Source organism: Zonotrichia leucophrys, chromosome 11, assembly GCF_028769735.1.
Source record: "Zonotrichia leucophrys gambelii isolate GWCS_2022_RI chromosome 11, RI_Zleu_2.0, whole genome shotgun sequence".
NCBI classification, from domain to species: Eukaryota; Metazoa; Chordata; class Aves; order Passeriformes; family Passerellidae; genus Zonotrichia; species Zonotrichia leucophrys.
In genome coordinates this window covers 16,548,494-16,563,732 of record NC_088181.1, presented here as the reverse complement: position 1 = coordinate 16,563,732, position 15,239 = coordinate 16,548,494, and the positions used below count along the sequence as shown (strand labels likewise).

General features: G+C 40.4%; 1 protein-coding gene across 5 annotated transcripts in view; it reads left to right on the top strand.

The window, feature by feature from the left end:
* CEP89 (centrosomal protein 89) overlaps positions 1-13,950 on the top strand; it is a 33,181-nt gene extending 19,231 nt beyond the window's left edge. For 3 of the 5 annotated variants that reach the window (XM_064722856.1, XM_064722860.1, XM_064722859.1), the window contains 3 exons: positions 636-725; positions 7,133-7,302; positions 13,276-13,949. In XM_064722856.1, the coding sequence (XP_064578926.1) occupies positions 636-725; positions 7,133-7,302; positions 13,276-13,498 (483 nt within the window). In that variant the 3' untranslated portion in view covers positions 13,499-13,949. Of the gene's footprint in view, positions 1-635; positions 726-7,132; positions 7,303-13,275 lie in introns of all 5 variants that reach the window. The other 2 variants (XM_064722857.1, XM_064722855.1) reach the window with 2 other exon arrangements.
* The last annotated feature ends 1,289 nt before the right edge of the window (positions 13,951-15,239 follow it).

The following is a 15,239-nucleotide window of genomic DNA, read 5'->3' as shown; positions in this document are numbered from 1 at the left end:
CTTGTTGTTCAGGTAGTAGACAAAGGTTGTAATCAGCATTGGATGGAAAGATGGAGCAGTTAATTCCTAATTCTAGGAGAGAACTATGGTGACACAGCTCAAATCCTTGTCCACTACAAACTGTACTTCAGGATTGTGAAACTGAGCACAATAAATGTCTCCTAGAAACTAGGGGAACTGAATTCTTAGATCTCAATCTCTGGGATATCTGCTTTTCAATATTAATCATACCATATTAAAAATATCCTTGCCTGAACCCCTGCCCATTTCAAGGGCTTGTTTGAGAGCAGACTGCTAGATGTGACCTAAAGGATGAGTCTCATGCTTAAAAATGGCATCCCTACTAATGCATACTTAGATTTGTAGGAAAAAAATCACAGAATTGGTTGGGTTTACAGTATGTTTCATTTCAGAATAATGTACTGCTAATACACTGCTACATAGTATTCACAGTCAGCTGACAAATTATTAATGAGCTGTTCTGAGAATAATTTCCAGGACTCTTTATCCATGTTGGTTCTTCAGACAATTGGAGTTCAAAATGGAATTGCTGCTTCCCTCAGTGTGTGCATTTTGTCTGCCCTGACAAACAGACAGAATGGTTACATGTGGCTTTGTTTACTGCATGGTTGCAGGCCAGATGTTTGGAAAATGAGAATCAGGGTGTTCTCAAGAAAATTATAGAAGGCAGCCTGCGCTTAGGAAGATTGGAAGAAAAAGTAAAGGTAAGCAGTGTTTCTAAGATAAATATCTATTGTGAAATGTTTGGGGTTTTTTAATGAGAAAAGTAGTTAATCTCTGCCAATGTTATGGGAAAGACTTATGTATGGATTATCTTCAAAAGTTTTGAAAAAAACAAAACCAACAGTCCTGGCTCAGCAGGGAGGTCCCAGAGCACTGGAGGTGCCAATGTGAGCCCATCCCCAAGCAGGGCTGGAAGGAGGATTGGGGAACTCCAGGCCTGTCAGCCTGACCTGGATGCCCAGCAAGGTTATGGAGCAGCTCACCTTGAGTGCCATCCCAGGGCACCTACAGGATGGCCAGGGATCAGAAACAGCCAGTGTGGGTTTGGGAGGGGCAGGACCTGCCTGACCAACCTGATCTCCTGGGACCAGGTGACCCACCTGTGGATGTGGGGTGGGGTGTTCACAGGGGTCTCAGGACGAGGGAAGAGATGAGAATGTTGACTCTGTTTCAGAAGGCTGGTTTATGATACATATATTATATTAAAGAAAATTATATACTACAACTATACTAAAAGAATAGAAGAAAGAATTTCATCAGAAAGCTTGCAAGCAAAGGAAAATAATGGAATTATAATAAAGTCTTGTGACTGACTAAGAGTCTGAGCCAGCTGACTGTGATTGGCCATTAATTAGAAACAACCACATGAGACCAATCCCAGATGCACCTGTTGCATTCCACAGCAGCAGATAATCAATGTTTACGTTTTGTTCTTGCGGCCTCTCAGCTTCTCAGGAGAAAAAGTCCTAAGAAAAAGATTTTTCATAAAATGTGTTTGTGACAGTGGGGAAGGCTGGGGATGTGTCTACCTGGACTCCAGCAAGGCCTTTGGCACTGTCTCACACAGCTCACTCCTGGAAAAGCTGCAGCCCAGGGCTGGGACAGTGTCAGGACCCAGAACATCCCTCTGGCAGCCCAGACCCTGCCAGGGGGCTCAGAGACCCTGGCACAGAGCCCAAGATGCCCCTGTGGGTTTGATTGTGACCCACAGAGCAAGTTACCAACCTTGGATGAAGATCTGCAAGGCATGACAAATTAAGCAGAATGATAGTGAATTTATCACAGGGCGAGAAAGTCAATTTTGGGGATTTTAGAATGGGGGTTCAGGGGGGCAAGATGGAGGGATCTGGGTGTGTCCAGCCTTTCTCCTTCTTCTTCTTGGCCTCCATCTTCTGCTGTGATGGTGGCACTTACAGATTGGTTTAGAGTAGAAGCTCACTGTCTAACACAGGTGATAGGTATTGGGAAGTAATTGTAAACATTGCACACGTAGTTTTTAGTATAAAGCCATAACACTGCCCTGGGGGCAGGCAGAGTGCCTGGAACTGTCCTGCTGGATGGACCTGGGCAGGGCAGGAGAAAGAATTTTATAGATAAGGAACAATAAACAACCTTGAGACCAAGAAATGAAGAGCCCTGACTGCTTCTTCAACCACTGGACTGGGAAAAGAGACTTTCCACCTTTTTTTGGGGTCACTCTGACCAGCTAAAGATCCCAACAGGACATGAGCACTCTCTGTGCTGGGCTCAGACCTGGCTGGATGGCTCAGAGAGTGGTGGGGATGGTGCTGCATCCAGCTTACAGCCAGGCACCAGGGATGTCCCTCAGGGCTCTGTGCTGGGGCACTGATCACTCCTGTTCAGGATCTTCCATGATGGTCTGGATGAGGGGATTGAGTCCACCATCAGTAAATTTGCAGGTGACACCAAGCTGGGAGCATGTGTTGGTCAGCTGGAGGGTAGGAGGGCTCTGCAGAGGGACCTGGACAGGCTGGATAGATGGGCCAAGTCCAACAAGGTGAGGTTTAACAAGTCCAAGTGCCCAGTCCTGCATTTTGGCCACAAAACCCCCTTCAGGCTGGGAACAGGGTGGCTGGGCAGTGCCCAGGCACAAAGGGACCTGGGGGTTTTGGCCAACAGCAGCTGAACGTGAGCCAGCAGAGTGCCCTGGTGGCCAAGGAGGCCAATGGCTCCTGGCCTGGATCAGGAATGGTGTGACCAGCAGGATCATCCTTCCCTGTGCTCAGCACTGCTGAGGCCACACCTCCAGTGCTGTGTCCAGTCTGGGCCCTCAGCTTGGGAAGGACCTTGGGATGTTTGAACATGTCCAGAGGGGGCAACGAGGCTGGAGAGGGGCTGGAACACAAACCCTGTGAGGAACCCCTGAGGGAGCTGGGGGTGCTCAGCCTGGAGAAAAGGAGACTCAGGGGTGACTTTTTTACTCTCTGCCTGAAAGGTGCCTGTGCTCAGGTGAGGGTCACTCTTCTCTCCCAGGCATTTAGTGACAGGACAAGAGGACACAGCCTTAAGATGTGCCAGGGGAGGTTTAGGCTGGACATTAGGAAATGTTCTTCACACAAAGGGTGATTGGGCATCGGAGTGGGCTGCCCAGGGAGCTGCTGCAGTCACTCCCTGGAGCTGTTTAAGGTGGCTGGATGTGGTGCTCAGTGCCATGGTTTAGTTGATGAGGAGGTGTTAGGTCATGGGTTGGACTTCATGATCACAAAGGTCTTTTTCAGCCTAATTCATTCTGTGATCCTGTGAACTGAGAGATACTGACTCGTGCCATGGCCAGCATAACCTGAGGTAGTACTTTGGCTGGGCTCAGCATGATAACCTGAGGTAGTACTTTAGCTGGGGTTCCCTGGGAGTTCTTTGTAGTTCATAATTGTAATTACCAAGCAGTTTGATGATCCACGGCAAGAATTTGAGGAAGCCAATCTTTCTGGTATTAAAACTGTTTCTTTACAGTCAGAATTCTGCACTGTTCTCTTTTAATATGAGCTTGGACATGTTTGTCTCATCAGGGAGTCCTTCAACTTCATGCAAAAGGGACAGCTAACACAGAAAAATCTGTCTTTTTATGAAGTATTTTAGTCAAACATTTCTAGTAGAAATTCTGTGAAAACAATCCAGGGTTTTGGACTTACAACTGTGAATAGTAAATCTCTGATAACAGAATTTGCATCCAGTTCATCATTACACACCTTTTCCTTTCCTTTACTGCAAATGTAATTAATCTTTAAATTATGCACACACACTGTTGATAAAAAGAATTACAAGAAGTTCATTCATTCTGAATCTCTATCTGATAATAATTTTGTTAGTCATGAGGTTTTAGTAAAAACAGAAACAACCTTTGTATTGAAGACATCTACCATCTCCTGCTGTAACTGCCCTCATTTTCATGCAAGTTTGCTAATTTGGCCTTAATTTTTTTCCTGTCCTCTTGCTCCCTATTGCATTTAGAGTACAAAATGGTGATTGATGAAGAGAAAGCAATAAAGATTTGTTCCTAGCATTTCCTGATCACTGAGGAGCAGTGTATTTAGAACTGCATGTACTCATTGCAGAACTTGCTGTTTTGTATAAGCAGTTGTTTATGCCAGCACATTTGAAGGAGACAATGTTCCTATCACCAGTGTTCCTTTGCCATGTTCCTGTCAACATTAATCTGGACTTAGGGAAAGGTGCTTTGTGTCTGAAATCAGGATACCATGGGTTGATTGAAGTCTTGCTGCATACATGGCTTTTCTATCCAGAGTATTCATTCAGCTTTGTTAGACTCTAGATTTTTCCAGTATGAGACCCTTGAAAATTCATGGAGCACTGCTGGTTTTTTAAATGCAACCACTTAAGAAACTTCTTCCATTGTTCTGTCAGTCCTAAAACTGGATTATTTTTTCCCCAAATATTTTAATTTTCAGGGCAGGAATTCACCCCTGTTTTTGTCCCAAGTTACCAATCAGGAAATACAAGGGCACAGGTAGTACAGCATATAATATTGCAACACCTGTATTCCCTTCATTTCTGTGTTCAAAATGTTTCACACTTTGTGATGTTAGCTGATGTATAGAAAGAATCTCTAAATTATTCTGGTGTATGTCACTATTTTGTATACTATGTAGCTTATTTCCCAGAGTTAACCATGTTTGCATAGAAAACAGAAAGTATAACCAAAATGGAAAGGAAATGCATTCATCTTACTGGTAAGGAAACACTGGATTCTGTTTCACACTCATAAGTTGATCTGTGTGCAGAGGAGAGAGAAATGTGCCCAAATTTGTGCTGGCTTTTGTCTGAAGCTGTTTCAGTTTCCTCACACTTCTCCACTCAGCTGTGAACTCAGGAGATGACTTGCACACACTGCCACTCACACAAAAGTGCTGCCAAAAATCAGGGGAGAGATTAATATCCCCAGGAAGGTTGGTTATGTGTCCAGAACCTATCTTTCCATGACTGCAACAAAATCATCCATTTCCAAGATCTCTGTGACCAACCCAGGAGCCAAGGGCCTCCTAGGAGACCCAGAATGACAGCATAATGTATACCCTGATCCAAAAATACCATGTATACATATTTCCTCTGCATCATCTGCAGTCTGTTTTACTGTCTCTTTACCACCTAGGAGTAAATTATGTCCCCTTCAGTACCAGCAGCTGCATCTATGATCATTCCTTATCCTGTTTGCTACGTATGTGGGGTGCCATGACCATCTCTGGAGGGAAATATTATGATTTCCAGCTATGTGTTACCATCTTCCTACTGAAAACTGTCACCTCCACCAGTCTGTTTGCTGCTACCTGCTTCACTTCACAGTAATAGGTTATCCTCAACAATTCAAAGGTGTGAAGGATCTGTAAGTGCCAGCAGCTGCCTGTGTCAGTGTGCCCAACCTGCCCATGCTGCATTTTACAGACTTACAATCGATCAGAACAGAGTAGCACTCATACCTAGTTTCAGACTATAATCATAAGAAAAATGTGCACTTTTTCCCTTTGATTTTGCAACCATTCTGCACACGGGACTCAGCTGCAGTTGGCAAAGGCAGAGCAGGAGGGCAGAGCCAGCAGAGGCAGCTGTGGGCTGGGGAGGACAGAGTGCAGCTGAAAACACACACCTCAGATGGTCAGCACATGATGGAAAGCAGGGTTTCACCAGTGCTACAATTCACCAGCCTTCCTTCCTTGTGATAAAGCAGAGAGAGGAAGTTTGCTCTTGTTCTTTGAAATTTTTACATGCATCTAATCTGCAGAGGGCATTTCAGTCACACCTGGCTGGGCCTGGCACGTGCTGGGCCTTTTACTGCCAGAGGGGAAGGTTCAGCTGTTTCCTACACTCTGCACTTCCTCCAGGCTGGCTCTGAGCAGCCTTCTCTTGAGAAGGAACTTGTTTACTTGTAGCCTTCCATAACATTACTCTGCATTTTGGAGGCTTCTCTGGGTACTGGTTAACTTTCAGGCTTCTTACTCTTCTATTAGAACTGTCAGGGAAAAAATAGGATAAAAACCCTATGGAAGTCAGCCTTAAAGATTGAATTACTGATATCCTAGGTAAATATTACCTATTGTTATCCTATTACCTCTAGAAAATTAAACTTCACAATGACCATTTTGTAAGTGTTAAAAGGAAACACCTTGTGGGAAGGATTATATAGTCTTATATACAGCATGTCTAAAAATGGCTTTTTTTAAATTCCTCCCAAAAGGGAAACTCAGATTTTTCTCTCCTGATTCAGATGAAGATAAAGCCTTAGGGATTAGCACCTGAAATAAAACTTTATATTAGCAGTATTTTCAAAGCTTCTCTAAATTAGTTTACAGTTTTATTAAAGGAGGTGTTTCTATCTCAAAACTCTGTTCTGTAGCCTGTAGGAAACATCACAATATGCAGAGAAAAATAACAGTTTTAGCATTCTATTTGTAATCATGAGAAAATTAAGTTAATATTGGATTTTAGTATTGTCAAGAGCAGCAGCATCTAGAAATGTGTAACGATACACAAACCAGTTTTCAATTTCTTGTGTGCTTATGCAACTTAATGAGGATGTTAGTTGAGAAAGCAAAGTTACTAATTTTTTATTTTTGAGATGAGACCAGTCATTAGTTATCATTTAGTTACTATAGCCATTAATCAAAAAATCACTTGTGCTTCACTGAACAAGAGGACTGATACATGAAGCAGCAAGCAAAGGTATTCTTTTCTTCCTCTTAATTACTGAGATTAAACAGCTAACAAAACAGAAACACTTTTTCATGGGTTGTACTGTAAGTGTGACTGGTAAGCAACCTGTGCTGTAAGTGCAGCTTTGTATCTTGGAAAACAAACCTTTTGTTGCAGGTAATAAAACAAACATACAGTGTGATATTCATTGTACACAGTAGTTTTATATGCAGAACAAAATTAAATTTAATACTTTCAAATTAACAAATGGGTTAAAAAAATCCAATAGTGCAACCTACCTGGCATAATCGAGCACTGAGTGCTCAAGTAAAGATTCAACTGAAAATCTGAAAATCAGTATCTCTAACTCTTTCTTTTGTTGGGAATGACTTGTCCTTATTTCTCCTATAATCCCACCTTTATCTATTAATTTTAACCCTTACAGGTATATAAAAAGAAAGCAGCTGGGAAGCTTGGAGATATCCACCTCAAGATGAGTGAGCAGGAGAAGGAATTTGAAAGGAAGACTGCTCAGTATGAGCAAGAAAAGAAGCACCTGCAGCAACTGCTGCAAGACAAACAGGAAACCCTCAAGGAGGTGCTGGAGCAAAACAGGTGAGGGGGGCACAGGCAGGGGAAGGGACAAGGGAAAGTGTGGTGGTGTTTGAGGATCCCCAGGGAAGAGATGAGAATCTTGACTCCATGTTTCTGAAGGCTGATATATTACATTACATTACATTACATTACGAGAATGATATACTAAAACCATACTAAAGAATAGAGAAAGGATTTCATCAGAAGGCTAGAAAAGAATGAATAATAATGAAAAATCTTGTGACTGCTCACAGCCTCGACACAGCTGGCTGTCATTGGCCATTAGTTAAAAACAATTCACATGCAACCTATCAAAGATGAACCTGTTGGTAAAGCATCTCCAGACCACATACCACAGCCATCAGATAATTACTGTTTGCATTTCTTTTCTGAGGCTTCTCAGGAGAAAAATCCTAGCAAAAGGATTTTCATAAAATATGTCAGTGACAGGAAAGCACCTGCACAGAGCCACCAGCACTTGCTTTCCAGCAGAGCTGGAAACAAACCATCTCCTGTGACATGAAAATGAGAATGCTTGAAACCCTGCTCGTGATTGCCAGCTCTCCAAAGAAAGGTCTTTGGAAGGAGGAATTTATTCTGAATGGCTGCTGCTGTTGTTAAAACTTCTTAAGAAGGGTATGAGTCTGAGAAAGATATCAATCTGTGCGAATCTTTGATAATTTGAAAGGATTCTGTAAATCAAAATATATGTTGATTTATTTTAATAGCACCTTCTGCTAAAGGCTGAACACTTCCCCATTCATACCCCTCAGTTTTCAGAACAGTAGGAAATGAAGGGAATCTGATGAGTACACCAAAGATCTGTTTTCTTTTGAGTCTGTCTTACTGATCTGTTAACAAGTGACTTGGATTGGCTATGTGCAAAATAAAGAGAAGAAAATGGAACAGATTTGTAGAAGATTATGACTGCAGTGTTGAGATATCCTTTAAATAGAGAGTCCTTTAAAAGTATTTTTCCCTCTGATAGTGGAAAGCTTCATAGCACATTTGCATTCTCAGCATAAAAGAAAACCAGTTTCTGTTTACAACTAAAGAAAAGTAATAAGCAGTCATTTCTCAAGTCATCACTGCCATTGTGAAATAATAGATTTAAATAGATTTTAACAGACAATAGGAAAACATGGCTTGGTATCATCTGCCTTGTATCAGTGCAGTCCCTCTCAGTTACTTTGTACAGTGCAATTAAACAGGTGGAAGTAGCAAAGTTGTACAATGAAGATTCCATTAATTTCTGAAATTCACATTAAAAACCAGATTGAACTGATTCACATTTCTCTGGAAATGTTTATTTAAGATTTTAAACTATTAAATGTGTTTCATATCTCTGGGCTCATGGTACATTTTTTTTACTGTACAGAACAACAATTAAATAAGGAGGGTTTTTTTTTCAGTGTAGGATAGAGCAAAATTTGAAATCCCACAATATGGATAATTCAAAATTTACCCTTCAAGCCCCAAAGCAGACAAATTAGATAATGCTGCACAGATGTGTAAAATAATTAATTACACTTTCCATACAGTACACTAAATCACTTTTACCTTTTCAGTCCAAAATAATTCCTTTTATTTTTCAGTAAACACACACAATTAATACTTGCAGCTTCCTTTTAAGAAACAGGATCTGCACCTGGAACTACATCACTGTAGTCCATTTAATTGTAGGATGATGAAGAAAAATGGTTTATGGAAACAAGCCCAAGATTAATCCCATCAAGATTAGTCTTTCATTTCTGTAGTCTCCAGCATTATTGAGTGGTGTAATGAGTGACTGCTTTTTTCTGGTGGTAGTTAAATCTTAACAGTAATTATTAGAATATAATATAATGAACACAAGTCTAAAAGTAAAAAAGAATTTTTACTGTAATCTTCCAAGTAGTATTTTAGTTAACCTCGTGATTTGCTGTTTTCCTTTGATTACTGTATTAAAAAATGTAGATTAAAAAATTTTAAATGTTACTAAGCAGTCAGTTAAATTCTACAACTCTGTAAGAAATATTAAATTTTTATGCTTATGAAACAAAATCAATAAACCAACTAACACCATGGCTGATACAATTCACATTAACTAATTTCTTCATATTCCATTATTCTTCTCAAGTACTGCAATATAAAGTAGTTTCCCAAGGTAGTCCAAATATGTATCTACTCTTTTATGCCTATCAGCTAGAAATTAAACATGTCTTTTAGTTTGCTTTTTCTGATTTTTTTTTATGATTTTACAAGGTTTATTATTTTCTTTCTCCCTTCACACAGTCACAGGAGCAAGGAAGGGAAAATTATTTGTAGTTCAGATGTTGCTCATCATCTAAAGTCCCTTAGTGCTAGGAGGGTACAAAACATCAAAACATTCCAATTTATTGTGACTAGCTGTGTGTACAGAGTAGATTTTTAGTCCGGAATACTGTGTAGCTGATAATGTAACTGTGCAAAATGCCTACATAGACATTAAGATGAGTGCATGCAATCAATATTTCTTCTCTGATTTCACTGTTACATAATGAAAATCAGAGTAGCATGCTACATTTTAAGCAGAAAAGACAGTTTACTTTAAAATCTAGCTGGAGATATGATGAATCACTGTAAGCTGGTGAAGACAGAAAACTATTTAATATCATTTATTTTGCTCATGCATTTAGTTTAATAATATGGAGTCAGGAAACTGGGGCAAGTCTGTCTTAGCTACCACCATGAAATTGTTTATCATAAAAGCATACTGTACCTGTTGTTGCTGGTAAGTTCTCTTGAACAGCAAAGTGAAATCCCAGTTTGGATCTGGAAAGAGCCTGGTGCTTTCAGTGAGAGGCTGCAGAGGGATGAGCAGAACCTGAGGAGGAGCCCAGTGAAACAGGGCCCTGCCCAGCCCCTGTGTGCTGCACTGCTGGGGGAGGTGAAACAGCAAAGCCTTATCAATAGGATTGTCTGGCAAAGGATTTTGAGAATGTAGAAACTATAAGCGAGATTGAAATGAAAGCAAGCTTTGAGATCCCTCAGTTACTGGACAACTGGAAAACAATGGTGTGGGTGGATGAAGGTAATCCCCTTTTGATGGAACACCCTCTGCTTGCAGACAGCTCCAAGGGTCAGAGCAGACCCTACAGCTTGGCAGAAGGGCCCAAAGAGGAGTTTTTAGGGTTTAAATGTAACACAGTATGGTAATGTAATGATTCTTACAGGCTGTATGTAAAGGCTATAGGATTTGTGTATTGTACTAGATTGGTTAGTGAGAATCAGAATATTCAACACAGAAGAAGATTTATGGTACTGTAACAGGAACCTCACTCTTACCCTCTTTTACTCTCTTATTCTCTTTTACCCTTTACCTCTTTTGCTCTCTCATCCTCTTTACCACGCTCCTGCCTTCTCTCTCTTTCCCACTCTCTTTATTCTCTGTGGCTGCAGCTCCCAGCAGGGCCCTGCACCCAGGCCCTTTGCAATAAACCCCAAGTTCCAAAACCTGATTTCAGAGATCTCTCATCTCCATCCATCCTGACTGTCCTACCCCCATCACTCCTACACTGCAGTCACAGCATGCTCACAAGTAGACAAAGAAATGTATCCATGCTGCTTCTCTCCTTCTCTTTTTAACAAGTGTACTCCAAACTGGCACAGGCTTTCAGCAAATATAATAGAGATTACTTGCCTTTGAAATTTTCTCCCCTCCTGCATTCTTTAAACTCATAAGAAAAATCAGGAGTTCCACTACTTACCCATTGCATCCAAGGGATGAGAATTTTTCTACTTGGTTTTCAGAAGAAACACATAAAGATATAGTTGTATTTTGATAAATAAAAGCTTTTAAAGATAAACAGATTTCCCTTACTGGAAGCTGCTCTTTAGAGCCTTATCAGTAATTACAGCCTTTGCTAGACAAGATTGCAAATTCCCAGCAACCCTTAATGAGAAAGCAATAGCATTTTGTTTTTCAGGCAGCTGATAATGCAATCTTTATTAGTCACTGAGTAACTATAAGAGATATCAATATTACAACCTTTCCTTAAATAAAAGGTTTGAGATATAAACAAAGTTCATGATGTGAACCTAAGGTTAAAAACAAGTTAAATGTTTTCGGTCTTGTTTGACAGGTTTATTTATTTATTTAAAGGTTTATTGACCTGTATGAGTTTTCTAGGTCAGGGTTTATTTCATAAAACTTCTGCAGAGAAACAATACCTCAAGGTAGTCACAGCTGCTGTGCTTTGGATGCAGAATGTAAGTTTGAAAAGTGCATTAAACTGTCCTTGGAAGAGGCTCCACAGCAGAAAAGCTTTGCATTTGTGCACAGGCAAGGGGGAGGAGCTCTGTTATCTCTGAGGTGACATACGAAATTATAACCATAATAAAAACCTTGGTGATAAGGAATATATAAATAAACTGGTACAGGAGAGATGACAATGAATTCCTGAGCCAGCCGAAATAAGATTCTGAGATTTAAGGCTGGATGAATTTAGTTCAATGAAGGCATGTCTTTTTTAAAGAGGAATCTTTCAGAACCTACATCTAATAATTTTTTCATCCTCAAACATCAGTGGAGCACTGGAATTTTGCTTACTCTTAACAAGTTATAAAATCCTTCATTTTGGCTAGGGTAGGTGTTGAATTAATTTTTTATTTTTACTTATTTAATAATAGCCTATGTTAATAAGAAATGAATGTAATGCCTTTTGTCTAAAGGCATCTGGAAACAGCACATGTATCTAGTTTTAAATGCCAAGTGGCAAAGACTTGTGTTTCAAAAGCCAAACCAGCTGTAGAGACAAGGAAATTTTGGTGTTGAGAAAGATGCACAGAGCATCAGCAGCTGTAGCAACCAAGCTGCTCTGTAATCCAGATTCCTTGAGGGAGGGAAGGGAGGTTGTGACTAGCAAGAAGACACCCTCTCCCTAAGCAATGAATGCATTTTTAAATTTCAATCAGGTCAGAATTTTCAAACAAAATCCCCTTGTGTAACTACACTTGAGATGCTACTGCTTCTTGTCAGATGCTGAGCTGGGAAAACAGCTGAACTGTGAAATACCAGACTGCAAGTTGTGTAGTGGTGCCACACTGCAGAGCCTTACCTGGGACTGCAGTGTGCTCTGACTGCTCATTGCACAGCCAGTTTGCACTCTCTGCCTCTGCATCTCTCAGCTCTGCTTAAAAATTAGTCCTCCAAGAAGAGTTCAGATACACAAATTCCCAGAATGACCAGGTTGGAAGAGACCTTCAAGATCATCAAGTCCAACCCAGCCCCAACAGCTCAGCTGAACCCTGGCACCCAGTGCCACATCCAGGCTTTGTTAAACACACCCAGGGATGGGGACTCCACCACCTCCCTGGGCAGCCATTCCAGAACTTTATCACCCTTTCTGTAATAAACTTTTTCCTTATATCCAACCTGTATTGCCCTTGACACAGCTTGAGCCTGTGTCCTCTGGTTCTGTATTAAAATATGTGTGCTCATTTTCCATGCATCAGCTGTGCTTTTCACATCAACTGATCTTCATTTTCTTATTATTTTGTATTTTGACATACACTAGGAGCCAAAGGAAACCCAAGCTCTTGGGCTTTGTCTGCCTTTGGAGTTGGTATCACTTTGGTTTGGCTGCCCCAAAGATGCATTGGCTGAGCACAGAGGCTGGCACTGAGCAGAGCCTTGGGGCTCAGAGGGGTGGCACAGTGCTCTGGGCAGTGACCAGGGGCAGAGCTGTGCTCACCAGGGAGCCTCCCTCAGTGCAGGAGGGACACTCACAATATCTGGGTCTCACATGCACTGCTCTGTGTGCAGATTTAATCCAACTTGTTACATAATGGGTGGTTTTCTGGTCATATCCTATACAGCATTACATTTAATGAACTTTTTCAAAAGCAAAAAAGGAATGAATTCCAATCAGGCACCTAAATACAGGCTATTTCTAATTTGTTTATCCACATACTGTACTTCTGTACTGCTGAAACATTGTTAAAGTTAAAATTTATCTTCATTTTTTTTCCTAGGAAAACAGAAGGGGAACTTGAAATCATGTGGGAATCCACAGCCAAAGAAAACAAGAGAATGAGAGAACTCTTACAGAAATCCCTGAGGAAGAACACATGGAGTGCTGTCACAGTTCATGAACCACTCTCTCAGAAGGACCTAGTGTATGGACATGATTTTAGCTATTGTGATGTGAAAACTTCATCCCCTACTGAAAATGAAATTCAGCAGCAATGTCAGTGATAAGAATCTTATCTCATCCAAGAAAGAAAACTTGGTGCCTGAATTTGACTTTCCAACAGCACAAGCTGTAATGGGATGTTTGCTGTCTTCAATATTAGTGTATTTTTAAGGTCATGGAAATGACAACTGCATATTCTCTACTTGTTCTGTTAATAATGTAAATCTAGCCTAAAATACAACTTTGCTATTTGAAGAAAAGGCTGTTCATTCTCAAGACAAAATGTTTTGCAACCTTAAGTTAACATCTTGGTGTTCAGCACAGACACACCATGCCACAAAACAAGTGAGCAGCAAGACAGTGCTAGTTAAAATTAAAATGACAAGTTTCAGTGAATTCTCCCTAAATTGTCAGGTGGAGTATGATCCAAGCTGAAAAGAAAGTGTGGCTTGTACTTTCTCTCATGAGGAAGCATCTTGACTTTCTAAGATGCAAGGATGTCCTTATACCAGATGGTATACTTCATTGATTCATTTTCATAAGAAAACACAAATGGTACCAAGAAAACTGTAACAATACAAAAACCATATAACTATCATAGTTGTGTAGTATTGGAAATAAGGAAGAATTTCATTATTTCTAATACTACATGAAATATTTCATTATTTCATTAATTCTAATTATTTCATTATTGGCTTTGATCAAAGTTAACAAAAAGAGCAGAAAACCAAGTTAAAATACTAAAAGAAATTCATAATGTTTGTTCTAGAAAGGTTTCTGCAGCGTTTTCCTACAGGGTGAGGAGGAATGGCTTTATTCAGGAGAGGGTGGGGACAGCACTTCTATCACACCATGGTGGTCAGGGACAGACAGATGTACAGCTTTCAAAGGCAGATTCTGCAGCACAGTGCAAAGCTAAATAATCTACAGATCAGAGCACTGGCAGAACCTCAGTGCGCTCAGACTACATTTCCCTGATTATGGGAAACCACCAAAGTAGCTCAGTAATACATATGCAAGCAGGATTTTAGGATGTACTTTAATTCCTTCCCTTTAAGTGCAGCAGCCTTATCAGTTCATCAGGATACAACTTCAGCATGTCAGAGTCTTTAAGACACTGATTAACAGAGCTATTCTCAACAGCACACTATCTTTTGGTCTCTGCCCAGAGATTTAACAAGAGCTACACCTTTGAATCCTTTCACTCTCCTGGGTTTTTCAACTTGATTATTCTAACACTCCATGCCTCAACATAACAACCAGAAACTCTTTTTAAGTACAGTCTGAAATAACTTTATTAATATGTGAAATTTTCATGGGGGTGGTCTATCACTACACCAGTCCTGTCCCCTATGTTCCTTGAAACGGAAAAAAAAACCCTAATTTGAAATGTCAGGTCTGAAATCCCTCTGCAGGTAAGTTAGACAGGCACCCACACTCCTCTGGTTTCCACACAAGCTCCAATCTGCAGGTGTGCAGGCTCTGGAAGAGCAGGGAACACGGCCATACCCTCAGCTTTTCACCTTTTAAAGGCAGGTTTGGAAAATGAAGCCTTTCATGCCATATTTTTTAATATAAGCATCTCTTAATAAGCAAATACAATCTCAGAACTGATTTAATATTTACAATATTACCCTCATCTGTTTTTAATTGCCCTATTGAGTATGTTTTAAGAGCTTGTAAAAATTTCACAAGGAAAAGGTATTGTATTGGTAATTCTTAGAAACAGAAGCAAGATTTCCAAAACTCTCCATGTTGGTCTGTTTTTCCACTGAAGTGACTTGGGAATGTCTTAGAACTGCA